Genomic DNA, 12,415 nt, shown 5'->3' with positions numbered 1-12,415 from the left:
GCTCCCGTGCTGTCTTCATCTCCCCTCTTTTGACTCGATTCATCTGTTCCTCACACTGAGTGATTTAATTCTCTCTCTCTCTCTCTCTCTCTCTCTCTCTCTCTGTCTCTCTCCCTCCTTCTCACTCATTAGTCCAAACCCAGTCACCGGTCTTGCAGAGCAAGATGTTGGTTCCCATGGCAACAGTGAGAACAGGGTCTACTCCTCCTCATCCTTCCATTTCCCTGGTGGCTCCGCCTCTTCCTGTGCAGAATGGCTCTGCGACAGGAAACAAGGTAGGGATGTCAACATGGGAAATAAAACAAGTGTCAACAGTGTCAAAGAAAAATAGATGTCACCCTGTTTGCTGACAGGTGACAATGTAGTTACATCCGCTACAGCATCAGCAGCATTAAAACTAGATGTTCCTCAGAGGGAACAAAGCAGATAGCATAAGGTTGGAATAACATATCGAGGAAATCTGCTTTATGTTGGACTGCTTTGCTCCTTTTTGATTGATCTGATTTGGACGTTTTTTTTAAAACCCACTGACAGGGTTTAGGGAACTACCTTCAATCTACTGTGCTGCCTTTTATTTTAAAAGTACCAGGACTTAAATCCATCACTAGTCTCACACTAGCTATTTAACTACATTGCGTTGCATCGTTAGAATTTGAAACATCTCGGCTAGAAAAGATTTTAGTAACATGTAAGTCCGTTGCTAGGAAACTGTAGTCACATCAACGGTGTAAACAGGAAGTTACTGCGACATCGCTAGTTGTAACAAAACCTCCAAAAATAACAATTTTTTAAACCTAACTGACAATTCCTGGTAAATATAGTTATGATGACGTCTATTTCTATCCTCTAACATTTAGAACGAGAGAGAAACCTGACTGACTTTTTTTGCCATTTAGTTAAAGTTACCGGGATAATGTTTTGTAATTTGAGGTATAGTGTTTTTTAATAAAATGTATAATCTTTCCAGTTTATATTATTATTAAAATAGCATCAGCTGTTGGGTCAGATACTGTATGTCAACCATATTCAACTACTTCTTTATTCTTCAGTATGAACAAGTCAGACTACATTAGCAAGCTTACATTAGTTTTGTCAGTTGGTTCAGTTTCACCCGGCTCATACTGAGTGTAAATATTTGGAAACAACTAATCTCTACAGAATAGCTAGTTCTGGTTGTGCACCTCATTTAAATTTAGTGATGCGTGTATCTCCACATAGTAAACACTAAGTTTGAACTTGGCTCCAGTTGCACAAAGTGCTGAAACTGTTCTGTTGTTTGATATTTCTAAGTTCTTCTAACTGGATACATAATAAATAAATAAATCGTCTTGGTCATCAGTTGTGAGAAAATCCTGTATTTATATCTTTTCTTGTTCTCCATAGATCATCCAGATCGCTCCCATGCCTGTGGTCCAGACCAACGTTCACCCCGGCAGCGCCGCAGCAGTGCACCCTGGGAGCCCTTTCCCTGTTTCCATGGCAACAGTGATGGCTCCCGGTGCTGCACCCCCACAGACCGTTCTTCTGACCTCTCCACCCACCAGGTCACTAACACATGCGTAACATCTGAACAGACAGTAACATCCCCGCTTTTATTTTCCGTAGCTGCTGCCTCAGCTGGTCAGAGACACTTCTGAGATACTGAAGTTCAACAAGATCACAAGACGCTGTCAGATTTCGATTTTAGCTAGGTCACGACGCTAATTATATCCAGTATACTTTAAAAGGGTGTAAATCTATGATATCTAGCTCTCAGATGTATGTGGCTTTGGATAAAAGCGTCTGCTAAATGAAATTGTAAATTGTATTTAGATAAAGTTAAATAAGTTTTCTCTCCTTCAGGATCACCTATGTCCAGTCCAGCCCGGGCGTCACCACAGCAGTGCCCCAACAAGCCCCACCACCTCCAGGCCCTGCGTATCTCCAATCACCTCTGGCAACCCTGGGCTTCACCGCCATCGCCCCGGCCGGGCAAACCCTGGTTCAGCCTATCGTTGGGCAACCTCCACTGCTAGCTCCGGCCCCGCCCCTGAGCTGTCAATCTCAGACCCCCACAGGCCAGGCCTCAGCAACCGCTGGTCGTCAGGTAAAGAAGATCAAAGGACTGAACGGTGTAACCAGCAGAATTTCTTTTTATTTATTTATTTATTTGATAGTCGACAGTGTAGAGAAATGTAGGGAGAAAGGAGGGTATGACATGCAACACAAGTACCCAGAACTGACGACATTATGCATCTTTTTTTTTTGACAAATATATTTATTGGCATTTTGATGTTCAGCACATCCAGATATATACAGATGTATCCCTCCCAATCACCCTCGTACCATCCCATCTCCCACAACAATCTCCACACAAAGTTACCCAAAAGACATTTTTAGTAACCGAGTAGGTAAATAAGATTTTTTTTAAAAAGAAATAAACATAAATCATAATTAGTTTGGTATATTTAAGGGGCATCTTACATGTAAAATGGTTATGAAGTTAAAGAGCTGGCACACAGAAGAAGCTTCACATTATCCGGTCATATCTTTCATATTGACTTGTTAAGGTCACGTCTAGTTATTCTCCAGGAAATGTCGGGATTTCCCCCATATTTTATAAAAGGTGTGAGTCTTTCGTTTGATAGCAAAAGGTTAATCTCTCTAAGGCAAGACATTGAGAGAGGTTTTTCAGCCACTTACTGATAGACAGACAGTTTTTCTGGGTTTTTCCAAAAGACAGATAATGTTTGTTTAGCTTTAGAGAAAATAATATTTTTTTCTTGGTGTTATTAAACCTTTGAGTCTTGAGGAACAGACCAAGAATACAGTTTTTGGACATTCTGGTAGTTTGTCTGAAACTATTTGTGATAATGTGTCGAGTACATCATTCTTCGATCCTCGGACAAACCCATAAACAGTGAAGCAGTGCGACCCTTTGCATTTAGTCTGGATTATTGTCATCAAAATGGTGTAGTACATAAGTACGCATGATCCATTTGTACTGCAGGGGTCTAAATCTGGTGTTAATAGTCTGAGCTTATCTTCTCCCGATCATCTTTTGTTATCTCTGTATTCAAGTCATTACACCAGGCAAGTCTCCTGTTCTCTGAGGACTCCTCTGATTTAGTTTTAAGCAGGTTATAGATTAAAGGCTCTTGACCATGACTACTAGAGTGATGCACTATAACTTCCTCCAACATGGAAGGAAGTGGAAGTAGAAGTGAGTGATTTGGGTCTTTGATATATAACTCCTAGGCTGGAGATAATTAAAGAAATGTGTCAAGGGGATTTTGTGTTTATTCTTTAGCGTCTCAAAGGTCAGGAGTGTGTCATTATTATATATAGATCTCTGATCTTATTGAGGCCTTTGTCAGCCCATAATTTGAATCCAGGATCATGTGTTCCTGGCTTAAATTTCCTGTTACCCCATGTAAGGGTAAAAGCGGATATCTGTGGGTTTATATCTAAATGACTTTGTACTTTGAGCCAGACTTCAACTGTGTTTCTGACAAAAGTGTTCTGTTTTTGAGCTTCTTTGGAGAATCAGAGAACAAATACAGACTCAGTGGTAGTCTATTTCCACATAACACATTGCTGCTCTTATTCGCTCTGCCCAGTAGTACCAGGAAAGATTAAGTAGCTGGAGCCCGTCTCTCTCACAGGGTAGGTATAAAAGGGGACAAGCGTAATCTTGGTCTCCTATTGTTCCACAGAAGATTTGTAATAATCTTCTTCATTTTGGTGAAGTTGGGGGGGGGTTCAATGGTAGGGACTGAAATAAATACTGAAATTTAGGTAGGATATTCATCTTGATAATATCAATGCGTCCAATCAGGGATAAAGGGAGTAGCGTCCATCTATTGATAGAATATGATACAGAGGCTGTGATTAGGTCGTAGTTCATCAGAACCAGATCTTCTATTTAAAGCATAATCTGAATCATTATGCATCTTAACAGTTCAGCTGCTGGGGCGCCCTAGCAGCAGAAATTTTAAAAACCTGCACCATCTGTGATCATGAAACAAAAAGTTAAAAGTGTTTAAAACCTAAAATGTAAAAGTAGTCAGTGATTTTTATCCTTTTTTTTATCTTCCCAGTTTGGTTACACCTGCTAACATGCAGGTTAGACAGTGCTTAGCATTAGCAGATGATGAATGTATAAGTCTTTGAGTTATGTATGAGGTTTTCTTGCCAATAGAAATACTGCAGATTAATTAAATCTCATCAGACATGTCATCAATACTTTCATCTTTTAAAGTGATTTGTTCAGATAGTTTGACAGAGGTGGACAAACAGGAGGGAAAAAGCAGTACATGGAGCTCCAGAGGCAGCAGGATCAAAGGTGCTTGATGGTGCAGTCTGATATTGAAAAGTTATCACTACATCAGTGCAGGGACATTAGTGAAATGACTGTATACAAACTAGGGAAACATCGGCAGCCTTTTGGCTGATACACTGCACTCACTACTACACACCACATTTTATACTGTGTGCAACCTGGTTGGTAAACTGCTTGGTTGATTTACAGCTTTGTAAAAAATGGGAATAATGAAGTATTTAATTCCATGTCCACTTTTCTCACTGCACAGTTCGCTTTACGTCACCGTCACAGCACATGTTCACTGTTGTCAAGGGCTGTCATCACTTCTTATCTTTCTTGCTCTTCAAAAAAAAAAAGGTGGAGAAATAAAACACAAAACCTCTTGACACGACATTTTAAATCTGCGTACTGACATGCTTGCTCTGCTGTCCTCTTCATCAGGTACTTACTGCCATTTACCCTGCACCAACCGTTCCACTGGCTACAGGCGTGGTCTCTGTGACAACCGTGCCCCCCGCGGTGGCGGCTCCAGCCCAGGACGTGATGAACCCTTCCTCTCCGTTGGCGACGGGGGTGCAAGGCTCAGCGGTGTCGACCCCTCAGCCTAGCGTGGCGGCGGAGGTGGAGCCGAAGTTAGAGGTGAAGATCGAGCGCGATCTGGATGCTCTGACTGAGGAGGAAGGGATGTCCAGCTGTACCGCTAACTCATCAATGTCCACTTGCATGAGTACCGCAACAGCAGGTAACGCTCCTGTGGTTTTACTCGGTTTGGGTTGAAATTTCAGTTCTGTTTTCTTGCTGTTAGTGGTTTACCCTAACTAAACATTTACTTCCTTTTAGTTACAGATGGGATTAGATGCATGATAATGAAAGCTTATTGCTCTAAAGTCTAAACTAAAGTGTGGTTATGGACACGTGTTTGCTGACATCATCGGTCCTTGCTTCCAGTTTTCAAGCTCGGTTGCAGAAACAACAGATATTTTCTAAATCATCCACTGGAATCAGTTTGTCTATAAATCCTAGTAAAGAAAAGGTACACATGGTTGCATGATCAGTCAGTGAATGTGTCCCAGATTAAAATCTGAGATTGAAACTGATATTGTTGGATTAAGGCTGATGCTGCAAAGCTTCTGGGATGTTGCAGTGTGCAACCTTTAAACAAGTGAGATGAATACAATTAGGTCCTGTAGCTTTATTTATCAGTGTTTGAAATTATGTCTGTATCTGCTGCAGCAAAAATAGAAGAGGACATCGGCCAACACATCAAGGAGGAAAATGTGAGAGATGGATATTGCAGAGAGAAACGAAGTGAGATGGACGGAGAGCGTGAGAGAGTGATGAAGGACAACAGCGAAAAGAAGAGCGGCAGAGAGATGGACAGAGAGGACCACAGCATGGGCGACAGCAGCAAAGAGGTGAGACAAGCTGCTGCTTCATTCATTCAATCATTACTTTCATAGTTTAAGTATGTCCAAACACACATTTTTTACATTTAGTTTAGGATGTTTAAAAGCCTCTTTTAAAAGCTTTAGGTCATACTTGGATGCGTTTTCTGCAGCATAGGACAGCACAGTGAAAAGTCAGGGGATGTTCTGAGGAAGTTAGGAAACATTTGTGAATTTTACAATTTAGCAATATTAGAGGATTACACCAGCATGTGTTTTTCTGCTTGTTTCACACTTACTCACTTTCACCTGTTTTCCCCGCAGCAAACATGACTGTACGCTCCATCAGAACTTTGCTGAGATGAAAACAGTATAAACAAATGATAAGACATGAGAATGGGCCAATGTGAACACACAGGTGCCACTGCCAGGAGATAACAACAGTCCCACATATCCTCGTAAACAAACATGTCGTGCAGGAAGAAAAGGCCTTTCAGTCTAATTTAACATATAACTGATTTTGACCCTTTTCACTTTAGAAACTGTAGGCCTGAGCTGTGATGGGACCCCTGTTACATCCGTCTTTCTCTCTTCCCAGGCTGGACCTCGTTCCCCTCCTCCACTACCCTCAGGTTTGGACCCCCCTCCCCCTCCCCCTGCAGAAAGAGAGCCCGCCTCTTCCTCAAAGAAGATCAAGTTCCGACCCCCGCCGCTCAAAAAGACACCTGACTCGTAAGTTGGACAATATCGGCATCGGGAAGTTCACGTATGCTATCATCAGCTGGGGGGAACTTTGCATTGTTTACTGTTCAATATGTTCTTCACCATTCTTAATCTTTTGCCTGCAAGACATGCTTTTAAAAAAGTCGAAAGCCATTCTCAGTGATCAGACTTAAGTTATGGCTCTCATAGAATCAGTGCCAAAGCAAAATAAAACAAGTCTGCCAGATCCTTCTGGCTCGCTGTTGCTTGTAAGACAATGTTCTGTTTATTTTAACAGTTTACATTTTCTCAAGCTGAGAGAGCTCATACAACAGTAGCTTATCTTCTGTAATTACAGCGTGAAGCAGCTTGAGGATGAGATTCAACGGCCTGGACAGGACTCCATTTGTTGAATTTATTTAGCACTAATTTTCACACATACTGGCTTCTAGCTGCATTTTTATTTTGTGACCAAAACTCCAGCTTCATAAAATCATGGTGGAAATTCTTTGTTTACCGAAAATGAGTGGGTGGAGTGATCACCCTCTTTTATTTTTTATATGGACAGTAGGAAAGTAGTGAGGATGCCTCAGAAAAAGAGAAAGCCCTGGCAGAATTGACTCCTAAGGCATGAGAAATGGGCGTTTTTAGTGGTTATGTCTGAACAAGTACGGAATCACCGGGCCAGGGACTGATGTGGAGGCTGGGTTTTCTGTGTGCAGGGTTTTGTCAGAGATGTACTTCGAAGAGCGTTTTGCCGAGCTTCCAGAGTTTAACCCAGAGGAGGTCCTTCCCTCGCCCACTCTGCAGAGTCTGGCCACCTCGCCAAGAGCCATCCTGGGAAGCTACCGCAAGAAGAGACGCAACTCCACCGGTAAGACAGAGAGATAGAAACGTGATAAATAACAAATACAATAAAACAAATGAGATTCTTCTAACATAGAGAGCAACGTGTATTTTATTTGGATACCTTATTTGGAACTAAGACTTTTTCTTCATATCCTCTTTCTTCACCCGCCATGTGTCTATCCACCACCAAAAGAGCTGGAACTGACAGCAGAAGACCCCAGCTCACCGAGGAGGAAGACTCGTCGCCTCTCCAGCTGCAGTTCGGAGCCCAACACCCCGAAGAGCGCCGCCAAGTGCGAGGGAGAAATCTTCACCTTTGACAGACCAGGTAGGACTGTCGCAACAGGTAAAACAGATGCAGGACTGCTCCACAACGTGAGCTGACAGTGTCCTGATGCCCCTCCTCCAGGCACAGAGGGAGAGGATCTCCTAGGAGACTTGGACCGGGTCCCTTACTCGTCTCTGCGTAGAACTCTGGATCAGCGCCGGGCCCTGGTCATGCAGCTGTTTCAGGAACATGGCTTCTTCCCCTCAGGTAAACCACGGGTAGATAGTACAAGACGCCACAGTAAGAACAACTAACTCAAATGGAGATTGATGGTTGTTAAACTGTACAGGCAAACCTTGCTCCAGAAAAAATAATGCTCACATAATAGAAGAAAACACTACCAACCATTTAAATGTAGCTGAACAGCTTAATTAATACATTACATTAAGAGAATATTCCCTAAACTTTAAAAAATGACTCTCTCAATTTAATAAAATGTGGAAACTCCTAATTATTTGGAGGGTTTATCTTTTGTTGCTTTCCCCCTTTTTTCTCTCCTCAGTTTATTATTGTTATTTTTTAATTTATATTCCTATGTTTTTCAGTTACTGATTAAATATCAAGTGGATTTTCTTAAAATTCTTTAACTGAGCAACAACTGAATCATTGATATCTGTATTTGATGCAAACTGCTCAATAAAAAATATGTAAAAGGCAAAAAACTGTGAAGACAATCAGCAGAAATTGCAGCCTTACCATTCCCTTAAAAAATAGCCTACAGGATATATAATAATACTTCAAATCATAAATTTTTTATAACTATTCCTCCTTCCCCTTGCCCCCTGTTTTCACTCTTGTCTCCTCTTTTCCTCCCATCCCTCTCTGCTCTCCAGCTCAGGCCACCGCTGCCTTCCAGGCGCGTTACTCGGACACCTTCCCCACCAAGGTCTGTCTGCAGCTGAAGATCCGTGAAGTCCGTCAGAAGATCATGCAGACGGCCACGCCCGGAGCCACTGAGCCTGGAGGGTCAATCGAGGCCAACCCCGCCCCGTCCCACAGCTCCTCTTTCAATCAATCAGCCCGGGAGGACGGAGGGGCGGAGCAGCAAGGAGACAAAGGCCGGAGTCCCGAGGAGCCGAAAAGCGAAGGTTCATAAGCTGGAGAGGATGACAAAGCGGAAAAATCAAGGAGAAGAAGACGAGAGAGCGGAGTGTGTCATCCCCACAGAATATTCTTGTATGTGTTGAACCAGTACTTTGTGGGATCCGTTCTACTGGCACTAATCTCCACCCAGACCTGGGCAGAAAATACATTTGAATATGGTCACAAACATTCAACCTACTCAAGGTGCGCTTGATTTGTCTAATCAGACATTTTTAAAAAAGCCTCAAAAGTGGACAAATCACATGCAAGACATGATGAGTCAAGTGCTTCTTGTAGTATTGTTTTCCCTTTTTTTTTTTTTTTTTTTTTTTTTTTTCCAAGTATCCAGAATATTTTCAGTTACTACTTTGCCCAGGTCTGCTCGCAGCACATTTGTACAGTAGTTTGTAGTTTGACACACAAACTCTGTGGTACACACTCTCTATCTCTCTGGCACACACACACACACACACACACACACACACATACACATAAACCCTGGTGCATATGTAATTTCCAGCATGCACATGATCCCACACAAACACACACATACACACACACACACACACACCCTTACCAAATCAGACTGTTACTCTTGGTTGGCAGTTCCCAGGAGCCGCTACCAAGGACCATGACACACAAAGGCACTTTGTCACTTATTGTGCAGATGCAGTTTGCTGTTGCCAGCCAGCCAGCCCTCAGATGCCATTGACTTGACCTCCTTCTCGCCCTTCCACTCCTCAGCACAGTGGTCGGGACACAAATACAACCCCAACGACCTCTACTGATATTCCACAGCCCCTCGATGCTGCAAGACAGACAGCACACACACATACACACACACACACACACACATACATATACAGGCACACACAAACACACGCAGTGCATGGACACATCTGTGCAGTGTGAGCACTCGTATACAACACACACATAGTCAACCCTGGTCTGACCAAGCCATTGGCCTGCACAGTTTTTAGTGATTGTAATGAGAAGATAAACTGAAAGCATGAGTTCTATTCGTTCCTGAAAAACAAAAAGAAGGCAGGAGTTGGGATTTAGTGTGACCAATCTTTGCACCTTCAGTTATTGCCATTTTGAAAGACTGAGTCCTCATTGGCGGGAGCTGATTATATATGTCTGTATGTCTGTTGGGGTCCCCTCCCCAAAACCTGTGTGAACAGGCACCGTAAAGAGATTATGTAAAGAGATAAAGAGACTCTTGGTTGTGAGGCTTTGAAGAATCAACGTTAAGTTCGACACTGACCGGCTCCCAACAGAGCTCAGAGAAAAGGCAGAAGAAGAAACTGGATGATGTTCATTGGATGGAAGATTCATGTTCCAACGATAGGAAGACATATAATAATATTGAATAAGGACAACAACAACATGACAAGCTTACCAACAGAGAGAAAAAGTTTAATTTTAACCAAACTTCTCTGAATCTCCCAGTGGATATGATGTTGCTTTCTCTCGTTATCGTTGCCGTGGAAATAACCAGTTTTACCGTGGCCTGTTTTTCTCTCGTGGCTCTATTGTGTTTCTTCTCCAGCATAAAAAAAAAATCACAACAAAAAACAAACAAACTTTGGACTAAGAAGGGGACAAAATCAGTCTGTGGCCCCCCACTTTTAATTGTACCTGGGGTGGTTCTCCCCCCTCCCCTCCCCTACAGTTTCTCACCAGACACAGAAGTGGGGAAGCAGGGGCGTTTGTCGTTTTGTAAAACGTTGAAATCAGGTGTTTGCACAATTTGTGCGGCCCTTCTCGTCTGGGACCGCCGCAAGTTAAATCAGGAAAGTATTGTTTTTAGAGATTGTTTTAGTAGAAATAATAACCTTGTTCCATATGTTATCAACCATCTTTTTCCTCCCCTCGTCCCCCCTGCTCTTTCCCTTCTTTCGACCCAGTCCTCTCCTCCATTCTTTACCTCTCTCCTCACCCGCCTCCCCGTCTCCCTCGACCCCTCAAGTGTTGTTAGAAAGTGCCCTTAAGCACTGGTCCCGGGTCAAGCGCTATGTAGCTCAGGATGGTTCTGGTTAGGGTTAGTTCAGGGAAAGCAGATCCTAGACCAGCCCTGGAGGGCAGTCTCTGGAGCCCTCCCCTCTTCCCTCTTTTCTTGACACTTTATCCTTTCCCATCAAATGGTGCAATAGGACATTTATTTTTTTGGGAATGGGTGGGTTATTTTGTTTTCGGGGGAAGGCTCTGTGCCATAGATATTAAATCCAGTGCAGTCAGTCAGTGAGAGGAATGAGCTGTTGTGATACTATCTTTAACTATGGTATAAAAAAAAAAAAAAACAAAATAAAAAAGAATCACACAATTATTGTTATTGTTGAAGAGATAGAGAGTATAACTTACTAAAAGTCAAAGACAATTTTTGAATAGCACTTTTTGGCTCTTTGCTTCCGTGGTGAAGAGTGGGGGTAGTTATTATGGGTATCTCTTTTATTTCTCTGTATACAGTTGGATGTGTGAAAAAAATATATATACCGGTATTTCCATATATGTGCATTTAGGTCTGTGTTCGGGTGTGTGTGTATGTTTTGGCACATGCAGGTAGCGTGTTAACATGACCAACCTCTTGTTCTTTCACCACACAGCAACATTATCAATAGTATATTTTTCAGTGTATTCTACATTCTATATTCTACTCTAGAGACAGTATTTTTATAGTCACCATGACTATTTTGTCCGCCATCTTGACTGTTATCAAACCCAGTTGATTCAGGATATATATGAAATATATATTCAGGATATACGATATATATAAATATATATATATAAATACACACAGGTAATAGAAGACTATCAGTTCACTTCTCTTTGGGGTTAGGGCTGTAATGTGTCCATCTGCATGCATGTGCAATCACATGCAAGTGTGTACACACCCACACAGACATATGTGCATACACACACATGTATGCGTGTACACTGTATGATTGTGCTTAAAAATAAACTGTCCTTACTTTGGAGAAGGAATTTTAGGATGAGCGAGGTGAGTGTTATCTCATAAGCAGGCATGTTGACCATGTGCAATATTTCTAAACAACAACAAAAAAACTAAATATTGAAAATATTAAAGATCTAACACAATGTCTTATGTCCTTGAGTTTATTTCACATTCCTGAATTTCTCGAGTGTTTTCATATTTTCTGACTTATTGTATCAATTCACGTAGGTGTCAGATGACTTTGATACCACTCCCTGATTCATTGTAGTGTCTTCTCTGATTTTGCTCTTTCCAAAATGGCAATGGAAGAGAGAAGAAAGTCAAGCTAATGCCAATTCATCCTCATTTGAACAAATTTGGCTGTAGAACTAAAAAGAGGATCTAGAGATGCAGCCAATTTAACTCATCAAGCCAGTCCCCCAAATCCCTGGAACATACAGGGTGAACTTCTCCAGCTGGTCTTTACCAAGCATCTCAGTGTTAATTAAGAGTACTTATTGGATTAGAGTAGCCTCTCAGATTCAGGTCATATTGGGTGACAGGTGGGTTAAATTAAGGGGACCTGGTCAGTAGCCCTACCATAGCAGCAAACACACTTTCTGAGAAGATGGAGATGGCACTGGATTGCCCGCTGCTATGTCCCAATAAGGCTAGAGGCCTTTGTCATTCATCATCACTTAAATATGTTGTTTTCCCAAAGTAAAGCATATCATTATGGCTTCAAATTGAATAAGATTGCAGCAAAGCCCCTCTTTTAAACCAAATCCAGCTGAAGATTTAAACAATATCAAAATGCTGAACCTTCCAGG

The 12,415-nt window shown here is 42.0% G+C and overlaps 1 protein-coding gene across 3 annotated transcripts in view; it reads left to right on the top strand.

Moving 5' to 3' along the window:
- cica (capicua transcriptional repressor a) overlaps positions 1-11,751 on the top strand; it is a 39,252-nt gene extending 27,501 nt beyond the window's left edge. For all 3 annotated transcript variants that reach the window (XM_044336309.1, XM_044336307.1, XM_044336308.1), the window contains exons 13-22: positions 133-275; positions 1,384-1,544; positions 1,843-2,086; positions 4,745-5,045; positions 5,537-5,718; positions 6,287-6,420; positions 7,113-7,264; positions 7,433-7,567; positions 7,649-7,774; positions 8,401-11,751. In XM_044336309.1, coding sequence (XP_044192244.1) covers positions 133-275; positions 1,384-1,544; positions 1,843-2,086; positions 4,745-5,045; positions 5,537-5,718; positions 6,287-6,420; positions 7,113-7,264; positions 7,433-7,567; positions 7,649-7,774; positions 8,401-8,663 — 1,841 coding nt within the window. In that variant the 3' untranslated portion in view covers positions 8,664-11,751. The remainder of the gene's footprint in view (positions 1-132; positions 276-1,383; positions 1,545-1,842; positions 2,087-4,744; positions 5,046-5,536; positions 5,719-6,286; positions 6,421-7,112; positions 7,265-7,432; positions 7,568-7,648; positions 7,775-8,400) is intronic.
- Positions 11,752-12,415: the final 664 nt, after the last annotated feature.

This window comes from Thunnus albacares, chromosome 19 (assembly GCF_914725855.1).
Source record: "Thunnus albacares chromosome 19, fThuAlb1.1, whole genome shotgun sequence".
NCBI lineage: Eukaryota > Metazoa > Chordata > Actinopteri > Scombriformes > Scombridae > Thunnus > Thunnus albacares.
Note: the sequence above shows the minus strand (reverse complement) of the source record. Positions and strands in the feature narration are given on the sequence as shown.